This window comes from Mustela putorius, unplaced genomic scaffold (assembly GCF_011764305.1).
Source record: "Mustela putorius furo isolate JIRA1106 unplaced genomic scaffold, ASM1176430v1.1 tig00003942_pilon_pilon_pilon, whole genome shotgun sequence".
Lineage (NCBI taxonomy): Eukaryota > Metazoa > Chordata > Mammalia > Carnivora > Mustelidae > Mustela > Mustela putorius.
Window position 1 is genome coordinate 11,152,791 of NW_025422087.1, and position 17,765 is coordinate 11,170,555.

At 38.2% G+C, this 17,765-nt stretch overlaps 1 protein-coding gene across 1 annotated transcript; it reads left to right on the plus strand.

Moving 5' to 3' along the window:
- Nucleotides 1-9,528: 9,528 nt before the first annotated feature.
- On the plus strand, nt 9,529-16,785 carry LOC101691297 (regulatory factor X associated protein; the record flags this gene model as incomplete). Its single annotated transcript, XM_004770822.3, has 3 exons — nt 9,529-10,167; nt 13,121-13,228; nt 15,308-16,785. Coding segments are annotated over 3 exons (858 nt in total), but the record flags the coding sequence as incomplete, so codon positions are not given.
- Nucleotides 16,786-17,765: the final 980 nt, after the last annotated feature.

Here is a 17,765-nt window from a genome sequence, read left to right on the forward strand (position 1 = left end):
TTCAGCTCAGGTCATGATCCCAGGGTCCTAGGATCAAGCCCTGCATACAGCTCTCTGCTCAGCAGGAAGCCTGTTTCCTCCTCTCTCTCTCTCTGCTTGCCTCTTTGCCTGCTTGTGATCTCTGTCAAATAAATAAATAAAATCTTTGAAAAAAGATTTTAAAATTACTCAGTTGAGTTTTTATTTAAAATTTTATTGGAAAAATTAATTACTGATATGCTGAGTGAAAGAAAACAGTCACAAAATACCACACTTTGTATGATGCCATGTAATGAAATGTCTAGAATATGAAAATCAATAGAAAAAAATAGATTAGTGGTTTCTTAGGCCTGGGAGAGGGAAGTGAAGAAAGCGACCTGCCAGTGAGAACTATAAACCACTGATGAAAGAAACAAAGAATGGAAAGATAGCCCCTGCTCATAAATTGCAAGAATACTGATAAAATGCCCATACTACTTGAGCAATCTATAGATTTAATGCAATCCCTATCAAAATACCAACAGCATTTACCATAGAACAAGAAAAAATAATCCTAAAGTTTGTATGGAACCAAAATGACCCTGAATAGCCAAAGCAACTTTGAAAAAGAACTAAACTAATATACCTCAATTCCAAGATATACTATAAAGTTGTAGTAATTTCAAGATATACTACAAAGCTATAGTAATCAAAACAGTATGATACTGGCACAGAAACAGACATATGGATCAACAGAACAGAAAGCTCAGAAATAAACCCACCCATATATGGTCAATTAATCTGCAACAAAGAGGCAAGAATATGCAATGAGAAAAAGACCATCTTTTCAACAAATGGTGTTGGGAAAACTGGATGGCTACATGCAAAAGAATGAAACTGGACCACCTTCTTATACCATATACAAAAACTCAAAATGGATGAAAACCCTAAATATAAGATCTGAAACCATAAAAACCCTAGAAGAGAGTACAGGTAGAAATGTCAATTTCTCTGACATTGGCCATAGAAACATTTTTCTAGATATGTTTCCTGAGGCAAGGGAAACAAAAGCAAAATAAACTATTAGGACTATATCAAAATGAAAAGCTTGTTCACAACAAAGGAAACAGTCAACAAAACTAAAACACAGCCTGCTGAATTGGAGAAGATATTTGCAAGTGACATATCTGGAAAAGATTAGTATCCAAAATATATAAAGAACTTATACAACTGGACACCAAAAAACAAATAATCCAATTAAAAAATGGGAAGAAGGCATGAACAGACATTTCTCCAAAGAAGACACACAGATGGCCAATAGACACATGAAAAGATGCTCAACATCATTCAGCATCAGGGGAAAACAAATCAAAACCACAGTGAGATATCACCTCATACCAGTCAGAAAGCTAAAATAAAAAACACAAGAAGTAACTGTTAACAAGGATGTGGAGAAAAAAAAAAAAAGAACCCTCTTACACTGTTAGTGGGAATGCAAACTGGGATAGCCACTGTAGAAAACAGAATGGAGGGTCCTCAAAAAATTAAAAACAGAAATACCATATAATCCAGTAATTCCCCTACTGGGTATTTACCTAAGAAATATGAAAACACTAATTTGAAAGGACATATGCCTCTTATGTTTATTGCAGCACTATTTACAATAGCCAAATTATGAAAGCAACCCAGATGTCCATCAACAGATGAACAGATAAAGAAGAGGTGGCATATATCTATACAATGGAATATTACTTAGCCGTAACAAGAATGGAATCTCACCATTTGCAACAACAAGGATGGATCTAAAGGGTATAATGCTAAGTGAAATAAGACAGAGAAAAACAAATATCATATGATTTCACTCATATGTGGAATTTAATAAACAGAATATGAATAAAATAAAAAAGAAACAAAACAAAAACAGACCCTTAAATATAAAGAACAACCTGATGGAAACTGGAGGGAAGGTGGAGAGATGGGTGAAATAAGGGGATTAAGAGTACACTTATTATGATAAGCACTGAATAATGTATAGAATTGTTGAATCAATATACTGTACTGCTGAAAGTAATACAACACTGTATATTATACTGCAATTAAAATTAAAAAAATAAAAATAAATATTCCCAAATTTAGACACTTACCAGCCATTCATCACCTAAAAACATACTAGTTCTCCCTACCTGTCTGTCTCTGTTACCTGTCCTTTTTCTCTCACAAGGAGGCTGTGACATTTGCTTAGCTTGAAGACTGACACCATAAAGTTTCAAAAGAAGGCAAGATTGGTTTTCAGTGTCTACTTTTCACAAAAAGTCCCCTAAAATTTTGAAGGCAGATGCTTTGATCCACAGGATAAAGGGATTTCCCTTACTTCGCAGGAGCACTCAAGTTGTATTTAGACTGAAACCAGGTCTGTGGGTGGTATGGAGTCAGTATTTTGGTTTGGGTGTCACAAGACCAATTCTATTTATGTGTTTGATGAATTTCAGAAAACTCTCCTCTTCAATTCACTCTCCAGAGAGACATTTCTGTCAGTGGGTTGATTCCACCCTGCTCTGTCTTTCAGAGTAAAAATTACATGTTTTGCACATCTTCTAAGTCACCATTTGTTCGTTCTCAGCTCCCTGAGAACAAATATTTCTGTAATTGACCTTTGATCACCTTCATCTATACAAGATTATTCTCTAGTGCTCAGACCTCCTGGGTGGCTTTAGAATATTGCATTTCAAACTTTTATCCTTGGTCACACTACTTCCTTAGGGAGTCCATTATTTTTAGTCAGAAGGTCCCTATCCCCAGTTTAATTTGTTAAATTGTGTCTCCAATCTAGCTTCATATTCTCAGCTTTTCTCTTGGAATCACTGTATTCAACGCCTACTGCTTTTGTGTCTTCTGAAAAGATAGTATCTTCCTCCTTAGAGATGAAGGTTCTTTTCCTAAACACCTCTAATATGTAACTAATTAAGAAATGAGTCCTTTTATGGTATGGTTTCTAGGCTCAGAAGGCAGGGACTCTCTGATGGCAATGAGGGGTCTAAAATAGTTTTATTATCTTTTAATTACCTTCAAATTCAGTATTATCTCAAACTATTACCTACCTATTTTAGTGCAATTCATACAAAGCTGTCTGCACAGATTTGATGATAATGATGATGGTAACGTAAATTGAAGGCACTGGCGATTGCTCAAGGTAATGGTACAAAAACTGGGTTGATGAAGGGATGACTTATAACCTTTCTGAATGAAAAATGGCAGGGATGAATGAGAAAATAACAGTAGACCATGAAAAAAATATATATGGACAATCTAAGTGGCACAAGTTACGACTTCCAAAATTACAACTACTTTCCTTCCTATTGTCTCACAGTTCTCAGTGAGCCCCCAAAGATGAAAATAATATATGGTAAGTGCCCGTACATAGGTTCCAGGACACCAGTGTGGCTCCAAACTGGTTCTATAACCTGAAACCCATTCCCCACTATCATCATCCCTTTACATATAAGAGAAGTTAAGAGTGTGACAAGAATGAGAAAGATTGAAGAGGACTTTTTTGAAGGGAGTTGCGGGTGAACTATGTGTTCCCTCATTGCATCTTTCAAGATGAATGTGCTGAGCTTAAAAAGAACATTTCAGAGAAACTGCACATATACCTTATAGAGTTCAGGGGGGTGACAGGGAATGTTAACAGACTCTTCCTTAAAAATGGATGAAGCTATCTTCATAACACAGTGAAAAGCTAGGAGCAACAGAAACCAGCCACTCTTCCAACCATTATGGGGCAAGGTAGCTGGCCTTGAGTTATTCTGAAAGGATGAGGTATATAGATCCCAGCAGAAAGATGCATGGAAATGGTATCACCAAAATCAGGAAAACAGAATTCATTGAAGTATCCGCCAGGAATAAAGCCAGCTTTAGGGCATCTGCTGCATGAAGGGTTATAACTGTGGACTACAAAAACACCTGCCACATAAGCTTTCGTTCTTCAAAAGTTCCCCTTATCCCTATGCCTGACTTAGAGGGTTCAGAAATAGCAATTGTAAATAGGGGAGAAAGTGGAGGGTGGGAGATAAAGAAACCAAGCCCACCACCACCCAGTCAGTTTCAAACTTGGTCAACCTTGAGTTATGGAGGAGGAGAGAAACTTTAAAGTAAATGGAGAGGGGCACCTGGGTGGCTCAGTGGGTTAAAGCCTCTACCTTTGGCTCAGGTCATAATCCCAGGGTCCTGGGATCAAGCCCTGCATACAGCTCTCTGCTCAGCAGGGAGTCTGCTTTCTCCTTTCTCTCTGTCTGCCTCTCTGCCTACTTGTGATCTCTGTCTGTCAAATAAATAAATAAAATCTTTTTTAAAAAAAAAGTAAATGGAGAAGAAAATGAAGTTTTGATATATTTCCCTGGGGTTGTTTAAATCTTAAAAAGAGTCTGTTTATTAGTAAACAGAAAAATAATGAGATATTCCCAAAAGATTGTCTGGGGGTGAGAAAGAGCAGATGCAACAGGTTTAAAGAGAACAAATAAATTCTTCCAAACCTTACCATTTCAGCTCCTTTAACAAACTGCTTATCCTGATGTTATCCTTAGTTGAGCACTTATTAACTGCCAGAATCTTATGTCCTATAATAAAGTAAATCTATGAGACAGGCCAGTTCTCACTGTCTCCTGGTAATTTAGGAATAATATTCTTTTGGAGCTTATTAGAAAGAAATTCTTAAGGGATTTCATAAAGAAAATGAAAAGATGAGCTCCAATGATTAGAAGCCAGCACAACTGCATTTTCAAATGCTTGGATAATAGGTAATCCTTTCCCTAAGATAATTCTAACCCCAATCCTCCTAAGTGGACCCTTAAACTCAAATAGAAGATTTCTTCTCTGAGAGGCAAAGTACTTATTGGACAAAGTACTAATGAACTGAGGTAGATTTACACACAAATGATGATGGTTAAGCTCCTTTCTTCCTGTCCAAGGCTGGGAGGGTGGCAGCAATGTATTGACACGGGCATGTGTTTTTGCAAAAGAAAGTAAGCGACTTAATCTTGAGACCCCTGTCTCTTTCTACTTGGACCTCCCTCCTGTCATATTTCTTCTTGTGCTTGGTGGTGTTGAAGAGAATCTAGACATGTGGAGACCTGACTGGGGGAGGATGAGTTGGGGTTGAGGATGAGTTAAGGATGAGTTAGTTTGGGTTTAGTGGGATATATTTATGTGGTTCATAGTAAAAGGATTGCTAACTCTCTCTCTCCCCCACTCTCCCATGTAGTCCAGGTTTTCAGGAATGTTCCTCCTGCCTATACTGTACTGACTTGCTGGGCATCGAGACAAGAAAAGTGTACAATCGGAGGTTGAATCACAATATGAATGTGACAAATGTGTCCTGTGGCTCTTAACATGAGACACTGGAGAAGAAAAGGGGTTTGAAAGGTATGGAGCCACAAACCAACTCGCGGAAAATTATCCTAGTCATCAAATGTGTAATATCATAAGCACAGATTTGGTTTCCATCAATAGCTACTCAAAAAGAAGTTCTATCCTATTATATGGCATATGAAATTATAAACATAATATGTTATTTCCCCCCCTTTTTTTTGATGGGGATTATGCAAGACAGAATTTACCAGAATACCAGGTTTTTAGGCATAAACCTAGCGGTACTACCAACAACAACTACATCAAAAGGCAAAATGCATGTTTTATGTACCATATGATTGTGACTCTTTCCTTGCTTCCCTATTATATGTGTCCTTTCAAATCATCTCAAATTCCCTTGATGAAACTATCATGCTAAGACTTATGTCAAAATAGAGCTTAAGGCCACCAGACTAAGGTGTCTCAGAGTGAACATTACTTCTAACATTGTGCTACCAGAGTTAGCCTCTTTAATCAGTCATTAGAATGTTGCTTTGTCTAAAAACTATCTACTAGAATGGACTTTTGATAAAGTAACCTACCCACACCTCTAAGATCTCTCATCTCTGGAAAAAGTAATGCTGCTATAAATTAATGGGATGTAATTCCTTATTTCAGTTAATCTTTAGAAAAAAATCCTAATTAGAAAAACAATTTAGTTGTATAATTTAAACTAAACCATGAAGCCTCCAGGAGATTTTAAGTCCTCCTCCCTATCTCCACACATAGCTCAAGAAGGATGAAAAGATAACCTGTTTCTCAATGAAACCCAGACGTTTACTGTCATAGCAAATGGGTCCAGATGCCAACTCTATGTTCATATAGATCAAGTCTTGCCTCTCATTGTTCTTCCAGTCACACTATTTCCATGAGAACAAACTTCTCTGACTTACTTAGAAATAGTTTGAAAAATGTTTCCCTGCTTGGGGTGCCTGGGTGGCTCAGTTGGTTAAGCAGCTGCCTTTGGCTCAGATCATGATCCCAGGGTCCTAGATGGAGCCCTGCATTGGGCTCCCTGCTCAGGGGAGACCCTGCTTCTCGCCCTGCCCCTCACTCTGCTTACTTGTGCACTCTCTCTCTCCATCAAATAAATAAATAAAATATTTATTTTTTAAAGTTCCTCGGCTTATGTTCAAATGAGAACTCAGTTTGGTAGTGTGAGCATCTAATAACATCACAAGTGTTATGAATACATATCACATGGGGATAGAGGAACTCCCTTGTTGTAAATGAACCAGCAGAGGTCATCTTATAAATATTTCACTGCTGTTCTATATTTTATTTATATTTAGGTAAGGCATTTTGTGACAATTAAGTTAGATTCAAGGATGACTGGGGTATGAAAGATCAAATACATAGGCATTTAACCTCTGACTAAAGTCAAAACATCACACACTAATGTCCAAGAATATTTCTTCCCATAGAAGTCCTCTACTCTTACACTGATAACATTATCATCAAAGTATTACATATCCAGCAACTCTTTGAAATCCTCTTTCAAAGGAAGTTATCTCCTGGCTTTCCTAAACAAAATGCAAAGAATGTATGTGGAAGTCTAAGCACAGTCTGCTTTTTGTTATAGTCATGCATTATCTATGGACTGATAGATGCAAGAAATACAAATACAAATACAAAAATACAAATACAAAAATAACTCTGTGTTCATTTCATTATCTTAATATGCCTTTTACCATTCTGGAAGCAAAGAATAAATAATTTTTAAAAAAATAATTGAATGGGTGTACCTGGGTGGCTCAGTGGGTTAAGCCTCTGCCTTCGGCTCAGGTCATGACCCCAGGATCCTGGGATCGAGCCCAGCATCAGGCTCTCTGCTCAGCGGGAAGCCTGCTTCCCTCTCTCTGCCTGCTTCTCTGCCTACTTGTGATGTCTGTCTGTCAAATAAATAAATAAAATCTTTAAAAAAAATAATTGAATGAAAAAAATAATATAAAATATAACATGCAATATAGATTATCATAAACAAATTTCTCATCTCATGATGATTCATATCATCAACAAAGTTCTCATTGGGAAGAAAGAAGATGCTAGGTGGAATGGGGGAAGGCAAGAAAGACTATTGAGGGTAGGATCTTAACAAATAATGATAAAAATCACAAGTCACTTTATTGTAAATTCCATACACCCACACGTCAGTGACTTGTTACTTGTAAAACACAGTCAGTTTTTATAATTATTTCACCAACAGCAGTAACAGCAGTGTCATGAATTCAAACTATAAATAAATGCTTGATTTTTATCCAAATCAGCAAAGAAGTTGCTCACATCACTGACAGAGTGTAGTTCAGACATGAATGTTGGCTGATATTTTTGTTTATATTTATGAGTAAGACAAAAGTGAAACAATGAAAATGTATGCTAGGACTTCACTTGTTCTTCATTGATGTAAGCAACTACTTTGCTGACATCACGGTAGTTTTCAAATACTGAAAGAATATTTATTTCCTCAATTTTGGGAAGCTATTGACAATGTGACAGCCACAGATCAAATGTTTTAAGTTGAATCTTTGTTAACATTTTTACAATCCCTTTAAGTCTGAAGACAATCGGACATTTAGTAAATCGAGCTCCGTTTTGTTTCATTTGGCAATTTCCATTGTGTAAATACTCTTACCATGGCTAGTTTCAAGCAACCACTGTGACATCAATGTATGCAGAGCTGAGAGGTGCAGTATCACATCACTCCATAGTATTTCCACATACAGATACAATAGACATAACTATTCTTATAAGCGTTGCTACAGTAAAACACTGTAACACAATTAGAAAGTGGTAAGTTTTGAGGCTTTTAACTTTTGTTTTGACCATAATTTAATTGTTGATGCAATTTAATTTTTAGAAATGAAGGTGTTTAGACTCCAGCTCATTAAACTCCTGATATTTTCACAACTGGGGTCTAGCACACCACTGACCGCGCCTCTGGCCACCGAGAAAGCCACAGCTCACACCGGCTCTCACTAACTCGGCCTGGTCACAACAGGACGGTGCCACCCAGGTCTGTCAAATTCCTAACTTTCTCCCATCTACCGTGCCTCTCTTTGAAATGTAGCTGGTGATCTACTCACACATGCACACCCAAACACCTTAATGTGAGTGGACTTATCATTGGTTGGAGAGCCCTGCTTTCTTTAGCAACAGGTGGAATGCAAAACCCGACTACGCAAGGAGGAAGGAATACTTGGAAAGAGCACAACTACTCGACGGCTTCGTACAAGACCTCGCAGGATCGGTCCCCCCGCGAGATCTGGCTAATTTAAGATTCAACAACCAGCATCTGTGCCACAACTGGTAAAAGGATAGATCGTCTATTGAGGGTTGGTTTTTTTTTTTTTTTTTCGTTTGTTATTCATTGCTGCTTTTCGCACATTTTCACTGAATTTAATGAAAACAGTATCAAAGGCTTACCTCAGCGGTCATAGCCAAGGATAAACATTAAAAATCAAATAAATACGTTTCCAGGAGAGAAAAACATATTTATCAAGAACAAATCGCTTAGCTCTCCACACAAATAGAACTTGGGCACCCGTCTGGCCCACTCCTTCACCACTGTATCATTTTCAAATCGGCCGCTCTGCCGTCCCTGACTGCTAACAAGCGGTCCCAGGGTGTGACATCACCACATCCCGGCTTCACCTCTCCCCCTTCAGGCAGCTGGGAACAAAATATTAGGACAACTAGCGTCCGAACGCCACAAGTCATAAATCGCTCGGGAACAACTTTAATTTACACTGTGGAGTTCCAGTTCACAAGTGTTTTGAAACTTTTTGAACAGTAGGTTTCAGCAAAAAAAAAAAAAAAAAAAAAAAAAAAAAAAAGCGCCGTCTTACCCAGCGCCCGGGACACTTCAACTTCACACAGAGCCTCCACAGCAGCGGCGGCGCCAGCGAAGCGAGGCGTCTCCCGCCAGCGCCAGAGCCGCACATGCGCAGCAGTTCCTTCACTGGCGGCTCAGCCCCGCCCCTCAGAAACGCCAAGTTCCCTGAAAGGCACCCGGCGTGGAAACGCTCACGCGCAGGCGCAGGCGCAGTCGGGCTGCTTTAGCGGAGCCGGAGATATTTTTTTTTCCTCTCGCGTGTCCTGGGTCTTTGGTTTGCGAAGTGCCGTTGGGCCCTACAGGTGCTGAAGGGCTGGGGTCGTGGACCCCCATAAGGTGTCAGCAGCACGGAGGTGCAGGGTGTTGTCGAGGGTGCGGGGCCGGGCGCTGCCAGCGGCGCGTTCCGCCCCGGGGCCCCGGCCCCTGCTCTGGGCCAGGCCCTGGCTCCGGCCCCCGTCCCGGCCCCAGCCTCGCAGTTTACTCTGCTGGTGATGCATCCCTGCGGAGGGCAGGACGACTCTGCGGCCGAGGGCGTCCTGAGGCAAGCTCCGGCCCTGGGGGACGGCGCCGGTGCAGGCAAGTCCATTAGGTACCTGTGCGAAGTGGCGGGGACTGGAGAGGAGGAGGCAGGGGAGGACGAAGCCGACCTGCTGGACACTTCCGACGCCCCAGGGGGAGGCGAAAGCACCGCTAGTTTGGAGGATCTGGAGGATGAGGAGACCCACTCTGGCGGCGAGGGTGGCAGCGGGGGAGCCCGGAGACGGAGCAGCGGCGGGGGCAGCATGAGCAAGACCTGCACCTTCGAGGGCTGCAGCGAGACCACGAGCCAGGTGGCCAAGCAGCGGAAGCCTTGGATGTGCAAGAAACACCGCAACAAGATGTATAAGGACAAATACAAAAAGAAGAAAAGTGACCAGGCCCTTAACTGCAGTGGGTCCGCCCAGCCTGGCAGCACGGGAAACGTCAGACTGGAGGTATCAGACCTTAGATGGGGTCTTGGGCAGTGGGAGGTGGTTAGAAAAAACTCTAACGCGAAGCGCATTTCCAGCACTACCCCCCGGCTCCCAGATGGGCCAGGTTGCTGGGTCTGGACTTGTGGTTGAGAATTAGTGAGCGCTTGTCCTAAATTAAAGTTTATACACACATGTGCAAATCCTTAACAGTTCTGTTGCATCCTTTGACAGATGAATAAATGTCAATGGAAATGATGTGATACATCAGCAGATCGGTCATTTCAAAGATCTGGGATATGGGCTGGAAGGACAGATAGTAGGTGATTGGTCTGGTTCATTGCTAAAGAAGCAGGCCAAGAGACTTAGGAACCTAGATGAGATTGTACTTTGGAGAAGGTGATCTCTTCCTGGCTTTATTACCCTCCCTATTCACAGCTTACTTTTATCAGTATGCCTATTCTTAGTAAGCCGCTCCTAGTACCCCTATGCTTAGTAGTACTCTGACCTTAGTGTCCTGTTCTCTATGTTAATCTTATTCTTTGAACTCTGTTCTCAGTAATTCTATTCTCAGTAGCCTTATACTTAATAGTCTCCTTACCAGCTGAGATACTCTGGAAAGGTTTTGCAGAGAAAATATAACTCAGTAGACACCAGAAAGTGTGGGTAATAGTTTAAGCTTAATCAGCTAAGTTTCTTATGTGCCAGGCATGGAGTCTCACACCCTTCAGCAGTGCTACACAGATGCTATATTTTACACACGTGGAAACTAAGGCACAGAGAGAGTAAGTAACTTAGCCTAGGTCATATAGCCAACAAGTACTCAAACCCAAGCAGTCTGATTCTAGAGCCTTCATTCTATCCCCACTCTATATTGCTTCCCTCAAATTTTGGTAGATAAAATAAAGAGAAACACATCTTAGTAAAGGAAGGGAAGTGTGAATACAGAAAACACTTTTGGGAAGAAGCAAGGGGACCATTCTAATGAAAGAATATTTATCTGGAAAATAAATTTGGAAAGAGAATTTGAAGCCAGTTTTTGTATGGTATTGAATGTCAGACTATGGGGTTTGGGTTTGGGGTCTTCAAATGAAGTTTCTAATTAGGAAGTAATAGAAACTCTAATGGGGTGGATTAAAGTTGAGGCCTAGAGATTTAGAGATTATTTAGGAGATCATTATAGTAGGACTGATGAGTGGTAATAGGGGGTCTTTTGTAGTAATCTAAAAGCAATTTAAGGTATTTAAAATCATTTACATAAATCAAGTTAAATAAGGAACAAATGTATATGACATTTAGTCATGCATCTAAAAATTATGCTATAGGAAAGAAACATAAAGGAACTAGGGATAAAAGAATAGACTATGGGAGTGATCATTACCCATAAATATCCTTAAAAGGGCATCATTTGGAAGAAGCAGTAGGTTTATTTTGGGTAGCTCTATGTAAGTAGGACATTAAGTAAAAATCACAAGAGATATGTATTTCAGCTCAGTCGAAATAAAAGTTTACCTAAATGTTGGACTTATTTAAAACTAAACGGGATGCCTCAAAAGTTGGTAAACTCCTTAGGACAAAAGGTGTTGAAAATTTTTGAAAAGGGAAAAGGTGTTGAAAATTTTTAAAAAGGGAACCTCAACATTGTAGAAGTTTGGACTAGCTGACTCAAGGTTATTTCTACTACGAGTTTTTGTGATTTTGTAACATTCACATTGTGAATCTGCGTAGTACTTTGTTTGGAGTTGTGAGAATATAGGGTACTCTGCCATCAAGTCAGTTTCATGATTCCACTTCTTGTGCATATAAAAATGAAATAGTGCCACACATAGTTAATCCTGTGGAAAGAGAAGAAGAAATTATTTTTGTTTTTTTGGGGTATGAGAATGCTCTTTTTATAGTTTTGTTTTTGTTTTTTTTTTTACATTTTGCGGCCTAAAATGTTTAGGGATTGAACATTTTTGTCACATCAGGTTGATAAACTTCCTATAATGAAAGATAGTGGCTATTCTAACAGAACTCAGAGGCCAGTAGAGGGAGGTCAAGAGAAGGAAACAGCTTCAGTAACCACCTGAAGAGCAAAGAGAGAAGAGTAAATTTACATATAGCATGGGTTTATGTAAAACATTTATAATTTTATATTTGCTTAGCCATCATTTTTGGATGTGATCAGTATTGTATCGTGGTTTTATAAGAGTCAGAATATATCTCAGTTAACTCCAGTATTTAGTTATGCCAGGAAAAATGTGAGTTTCTAAGATACTGTCAAGGAACTAGGGATACATATTTGGTAGCTAGGGCTGCTGAGTTTGTTTGGGTAAGGATATCTCAAAGTATGGTTTTCATTTTAGGATCTAGCTATTTTGTCTATACCAGTGGCAGGAGATTATTTATACCAGTGCTTTCCAGTTTTTTCAAAGCCAGTTTGTCATTTTTCTCCTAGTGACTTAACAAATTTTGAAAGCCTTGTCCATCAGTTGCTTCTTTAATATTTTACTGCCTCCCCCCATTTAATTGTTGTTGTTAACTGGATAAAAAACTATCAGTGTTTCTAGCAATAGGTAGATTGCCTTTGAGTATATATTCTACCCAAAGGAGGCGGACTGTTTTGGCCTGGATAGCTTTATCTGAAGAGAATATTCAATTTCCACTTGGCATTTTTTGTAATACTGAAAACAGCTCACAGGTAACTCTTTGCTCCTCCCACCTCTACCCCATTTTTGATTTTGAGACCTTCAAGAGACTGGAGATCTGAGGTTAAAGAAATTGTAGAGGGGTGGGAGTGAAGAGTGTTCTATAAAATTAACTGCCAACGTCTTATCTGTGACTTAATGAGGGCTTTTCCCAAAGTTTTACAGGAACTGGGCAAGAAGGAAGAGAAGCTGAGGACTCATTCATTACATCATTAAAAGCGTACAATCATGGATTATTATTTTATGTGAACTGTTAATCCTGTTTGCATTTTTATCGTTTATCCCAGGAAAGTACAGATAACATACTCTCCATTGTTAAACAAAGAACAGGAACCTTTGGGGATCGTCCTGCAAGACCTACTCTTTTAGAACAAGTGTTAAATCAAAAAAGACTGGTAAGTATCTGTAAAGTACTTACAAATTTATTATCAGAAGTTGTTAGAATTATTTAGATTTTTGAGATTTTAAAACTTGCTCAACTGGTCATCAGAATGAATTGTTCCTTTGCTAGTACACCCTGGAATCTCATAAAGCTTTCCCAAAACAAACCTTTAATCCTTTATCTTCATAGACTAAACCTTGAATATCTGAGCAAAATGGGGTTTTAAAGCAGACTCTGTACTGAATTCTGTGGTTTGTGGAAGAATGCATTAGTGGTATGGAAATAAAATGAGACCAACATTTAATAGGGGTTCCTATTATAAATTCGCTAAAAGACATCAGAAATCAATCAAAAAGCAGAGATTTTTCAATAAACATGGAAATAATTGGGTAATAATTTGAAGACAAAAAGAGAATTTAGCTCATCATATCACTATACATCAAACTAAATTCCTGATAAAGGAAAAAAAATACAATTGAGACTTAATCTTAAAAAATCTTTTTCTAGCTTAAAAGAAGTAGAAGTATGAGGTAATGAATGCTGTAGTCAAAAATGGCGATAAAAATGCAAACTTCAGGCAGCACCTGGGAGGCTCAGTCGTTTTGGGCGTATGCCTTCTGTTCCCAGGATGCTGGGATAGAGCCTCATAATGGGCTCCCTGCTCAGTAGGGAGCCTGCTTCTCCCACTACAGCTCCCCTGTGCATGTGTTCCCTCTGTTGCTCTCTCTCTGTCATAAATCAAATCTTTAAGAAAAAAATGCAAATTTCAAACTAGCATATTGGAAAAATATTTGCAGCACATATAAGACACTGTGGTTAAGATGGTTGACATTTTTAGTTTACAAAATATTCATAGAAATTGATGAGGAAAAAATGTTGGCTTCACTACATTGCAAAAGTATAAACAGGAATAAAAGCAGAAATGCTACCATGAAGTGATATGAAAAGGTATTAAGTATCAGTAAAAATCACAACAATACAACAAATGAAAACTATTTAAAAGACATCACAGTGATATTGGGGGTTTCATGAAATGGGCACGCTCATTCTATTGGTGGTATTATGTATGTATCAGACCTAGAAAGCAGTTGGGCAATGGTATCAGGAGTCTCAGCAGGAAATAAACCCTATATATGGGTAAAGTTAAGCATGAAGATGTTGCCAGAAATGTAATTATCACAAATAGTAAAATAGTAGTTAAAACAACCTAAATGTTCAATAGTTTGATAATAGTGGAGTAGATTATTGTGCATTTACTTAATAGGATATTGGTACATCTTTACAAACAATTTTTTATTGAAGTATAATAAATAAGTTTTAAAGAAATAATTAGAAAATGTACTGTGTTCTAATGTTAAGTTTTAAAATCAGTATTCAACGCTAGTATTTCCACCTTGCTCAGTTTATCTTTTTTAATTTGGGGGATCCAAAGTTTATTTCCCTCATCACTTTATAGAAGTATTTTATTTAAGTAAAAGCACACTAACTGTATTCATTATATGACTATATTTAAAAATGGTAGGTGTACAAAACTGTATTAGATCAGTCATATTCTGCCTTTTCTGAAATTTTTGTAATATGCTAATACTATTTTCATTAATACCTGTACACACACATGTTCTTTTTAATTTCTTCAGAAAGACTTAATAGGCTAGTGGAGAAATTGAATCCTTACATGGATTTCCAACCTGGCATCTAATTGCCATTTTCACACGTGGCCCCTTGTTTTTCTTACTGTGACCTTGGACCAGTGCTCTTCTTGGCTGTTTGCTCTTATGTTTCATAGATAGTATATATGCTGGCATAACATAAAGCATTTCACTTCCTTTGTGTACACAGTCACCGATAAGATTAGGCTTCACCCATTACTGTAGGTTTTAGTATTTTGATGTATGACATCGAATTTTATTATTCTAAGTTTGCAGTTTAATGCAGTGCATCAGGTGCAAGTGTGAATTCAGTTTGGGCATATTTTGTTTTGTAAGCATATTGTGCCTTGTGTAGAGACATCAGAGTAATTTTATAACATGAAGGCAATCTACTCCCATAAGAATAATGCTAATAAATATATTTTTTTCCTTTTTTTTCCAAGTCATTACTAAGAAGTCCAGAAGTGGTGCAGTTTTTACAGAAACAGCAACAACTATTAAATCAGCAAGTTTTGGAGCAAAGACAGCAGCAGTTTCCAGGAACATCAGTTTGAAGGAATTTACCAAGAAGATCCACATTTTTTTTTAATTTTGTTGTAGAAGATGGACATATTTTTATACTAAAGATAGATGGGATTAGATATGCCAGTAAAACATAAACAGTCATTTTCCTGTAAATATGTGTGTACATTTTGGGATAAATAAGTATTGCCCTTTGTGCATCTAATCCTTTCAGATTACCATGAATTTGAAGAAACAGTTTATCTTTCCAAAATAACATTAAATTACAATTTTTTTTAAAACAAAGTATTCCTCTTCAGTCATTGTTACTGAAGGTAATGAAGCAGTTACTTTCTGTGGAAGTCACAAAGCTAAGAGATACTAATTTTTGATCATTTAGTTCAGTGGTCTTATCAAGGGGCAGTCAGAAATGGATGGATATGTTTTTAATTGTCACAATGATCTTAAAAACTCCTGGTATTTAGTGAATGGGTCAGGAATCCTAAATGTTCTACAGTGTCTGGAAAGGACTTTCACAACTAATAATTATCTCACCCACAATGTCAGTAATCCTCCTCTTAAGAACACTGATAGTTGTGATACTACTTGTGATGATAAAATGTCATTGGAGCACCTAAAATTGGGTTCTTGAAATAACTTTTTCTTTACAGTTAAGACTGGAGCTGTCAAAGAGGTAAGCATATTTTAAATGTATAAGGAAAATGATCATTGTTAATTATCTATGAAATTAGGATATGCATTTCTTTTCAGAGATGTGCTGGTAAAACCTAGGAGGGGGTTAACTAAGTACACTGGAATGAAAGCATCTCCTAAAGTTGGCTTCTCATTTCATGTTACCTATTAGTGTTTTCTCTTTTAAAGCAGACTTGTGTGTTGAATTTGTAAACAGCATAGGTGTATCTCATTCTACCAATGTCAGGGCAAAAACAATTTTTTAATATTAATTTCCTTTTCAAAAAGAAATTCTGAAAGTAAGAATAACACTTCAGCATTTTGTCAATGTTTTTCAAAATTGAGCTAATTTAATATCGTGTTATTCCTGAAGTAATGTTCAAAGAATGATGATGGGTAATCTGGGTAGATACTTTTTTTCTTGTGTTGTCTCCTAGGAAAACTTAAAAGGCAAACCTACCGATAAGAATAACAAATCAAATGTCAAGAGAGTATTTCCAATGTTAGATAATAAATGTATGTCTCTTAGGTGTAACTGTGCAAAAATGTCTTCATTTCTTGGGTTTTAAATCCTGTAATGTATATCGAGTTAACCTTAGTCGCGGCTGTTCTAAGAAGTACTTAAGGAGAGAATCTTTTTATATTTTAGGTGTTTTGTACCTGTATATCTGTGCAAAAATGCAGATTTTACCAAAATTATTCATTAAAGCCCATTGTAGACCTTTCAGTTGTCTGATTCACTTATTCTGTTCTTTAGTTTTTTCATTCTGGATGCAGAGGAATTCATTTATACTTGTTATTAACTATTAGTTCTCTTACTCATGGTTTTGGAACCTTTATTGAATCCCTACAGTGTTAAGTTAAACTTTATAGTGGGGAAAAAAAAAAAAGTAAGGGGCACCTGTGTGACTCAGTCAGTCACACATCTGCCTTTGGTTCAGGTCGTGATCTCAGGGCCCTGGAATCAAGTCCCACATGGTGCTTCCTGCTCAGAGGGGAGTCTGTTTCTCTCTCTGTCCCTTTCCCTGCTTGGGCTCACTGGCTCTATCAAATAAATACACAAAACTTAAAGAAAAAAAAAAAAAGAAAGAAAAGAAATCAGCTTATCTTTCAAGTGGAATAAGAGGGATCGGAAAGGAGGGGCAAGTAATAGGCCAGAATGCTGAATTAAAATAAGAGGAATTGAATTTATGTATAAATAAACATCTATCTCAGTATATGCTTACAGACAGCTCATTAATGAAACAGTATGGTTTTTACTTATTTTGGGTAGATTTACTGCAGTGCGTCCCCACGTGTTTATCCCTTCAGGTACTGCAGACCTGTGCAATATAACTGACACTTCTCCCACCCAGAAGTTGACTTTATTCCTCTATCCCTTAAATCTGAAGGACTGGCCTTGTGACTTGTGTTAGCCAACAGAATGCAGAAGAAATAATATGTGCCAGCTTTGAGTAGATTTCCAAGACTTTGAACCCTTCTACTTGTTCTTTTAGAGACCTACTCCGCTGCTGTGGTGAACAGCCGGACATGTGAGTGAGGCTGTGCTCCACTAGCTCACCCCCAGCCACCCTGCCAGCTGACTGCAGATGCATTTGACCCCAGGCCAAATCAACCAGACCTAGCCCAGATTTGCAGAACCCCCCAACTGATCTGTAAACTTGTGAGCAATAATAGCTGTTTATGATTATAAGCCATAGAATTTGG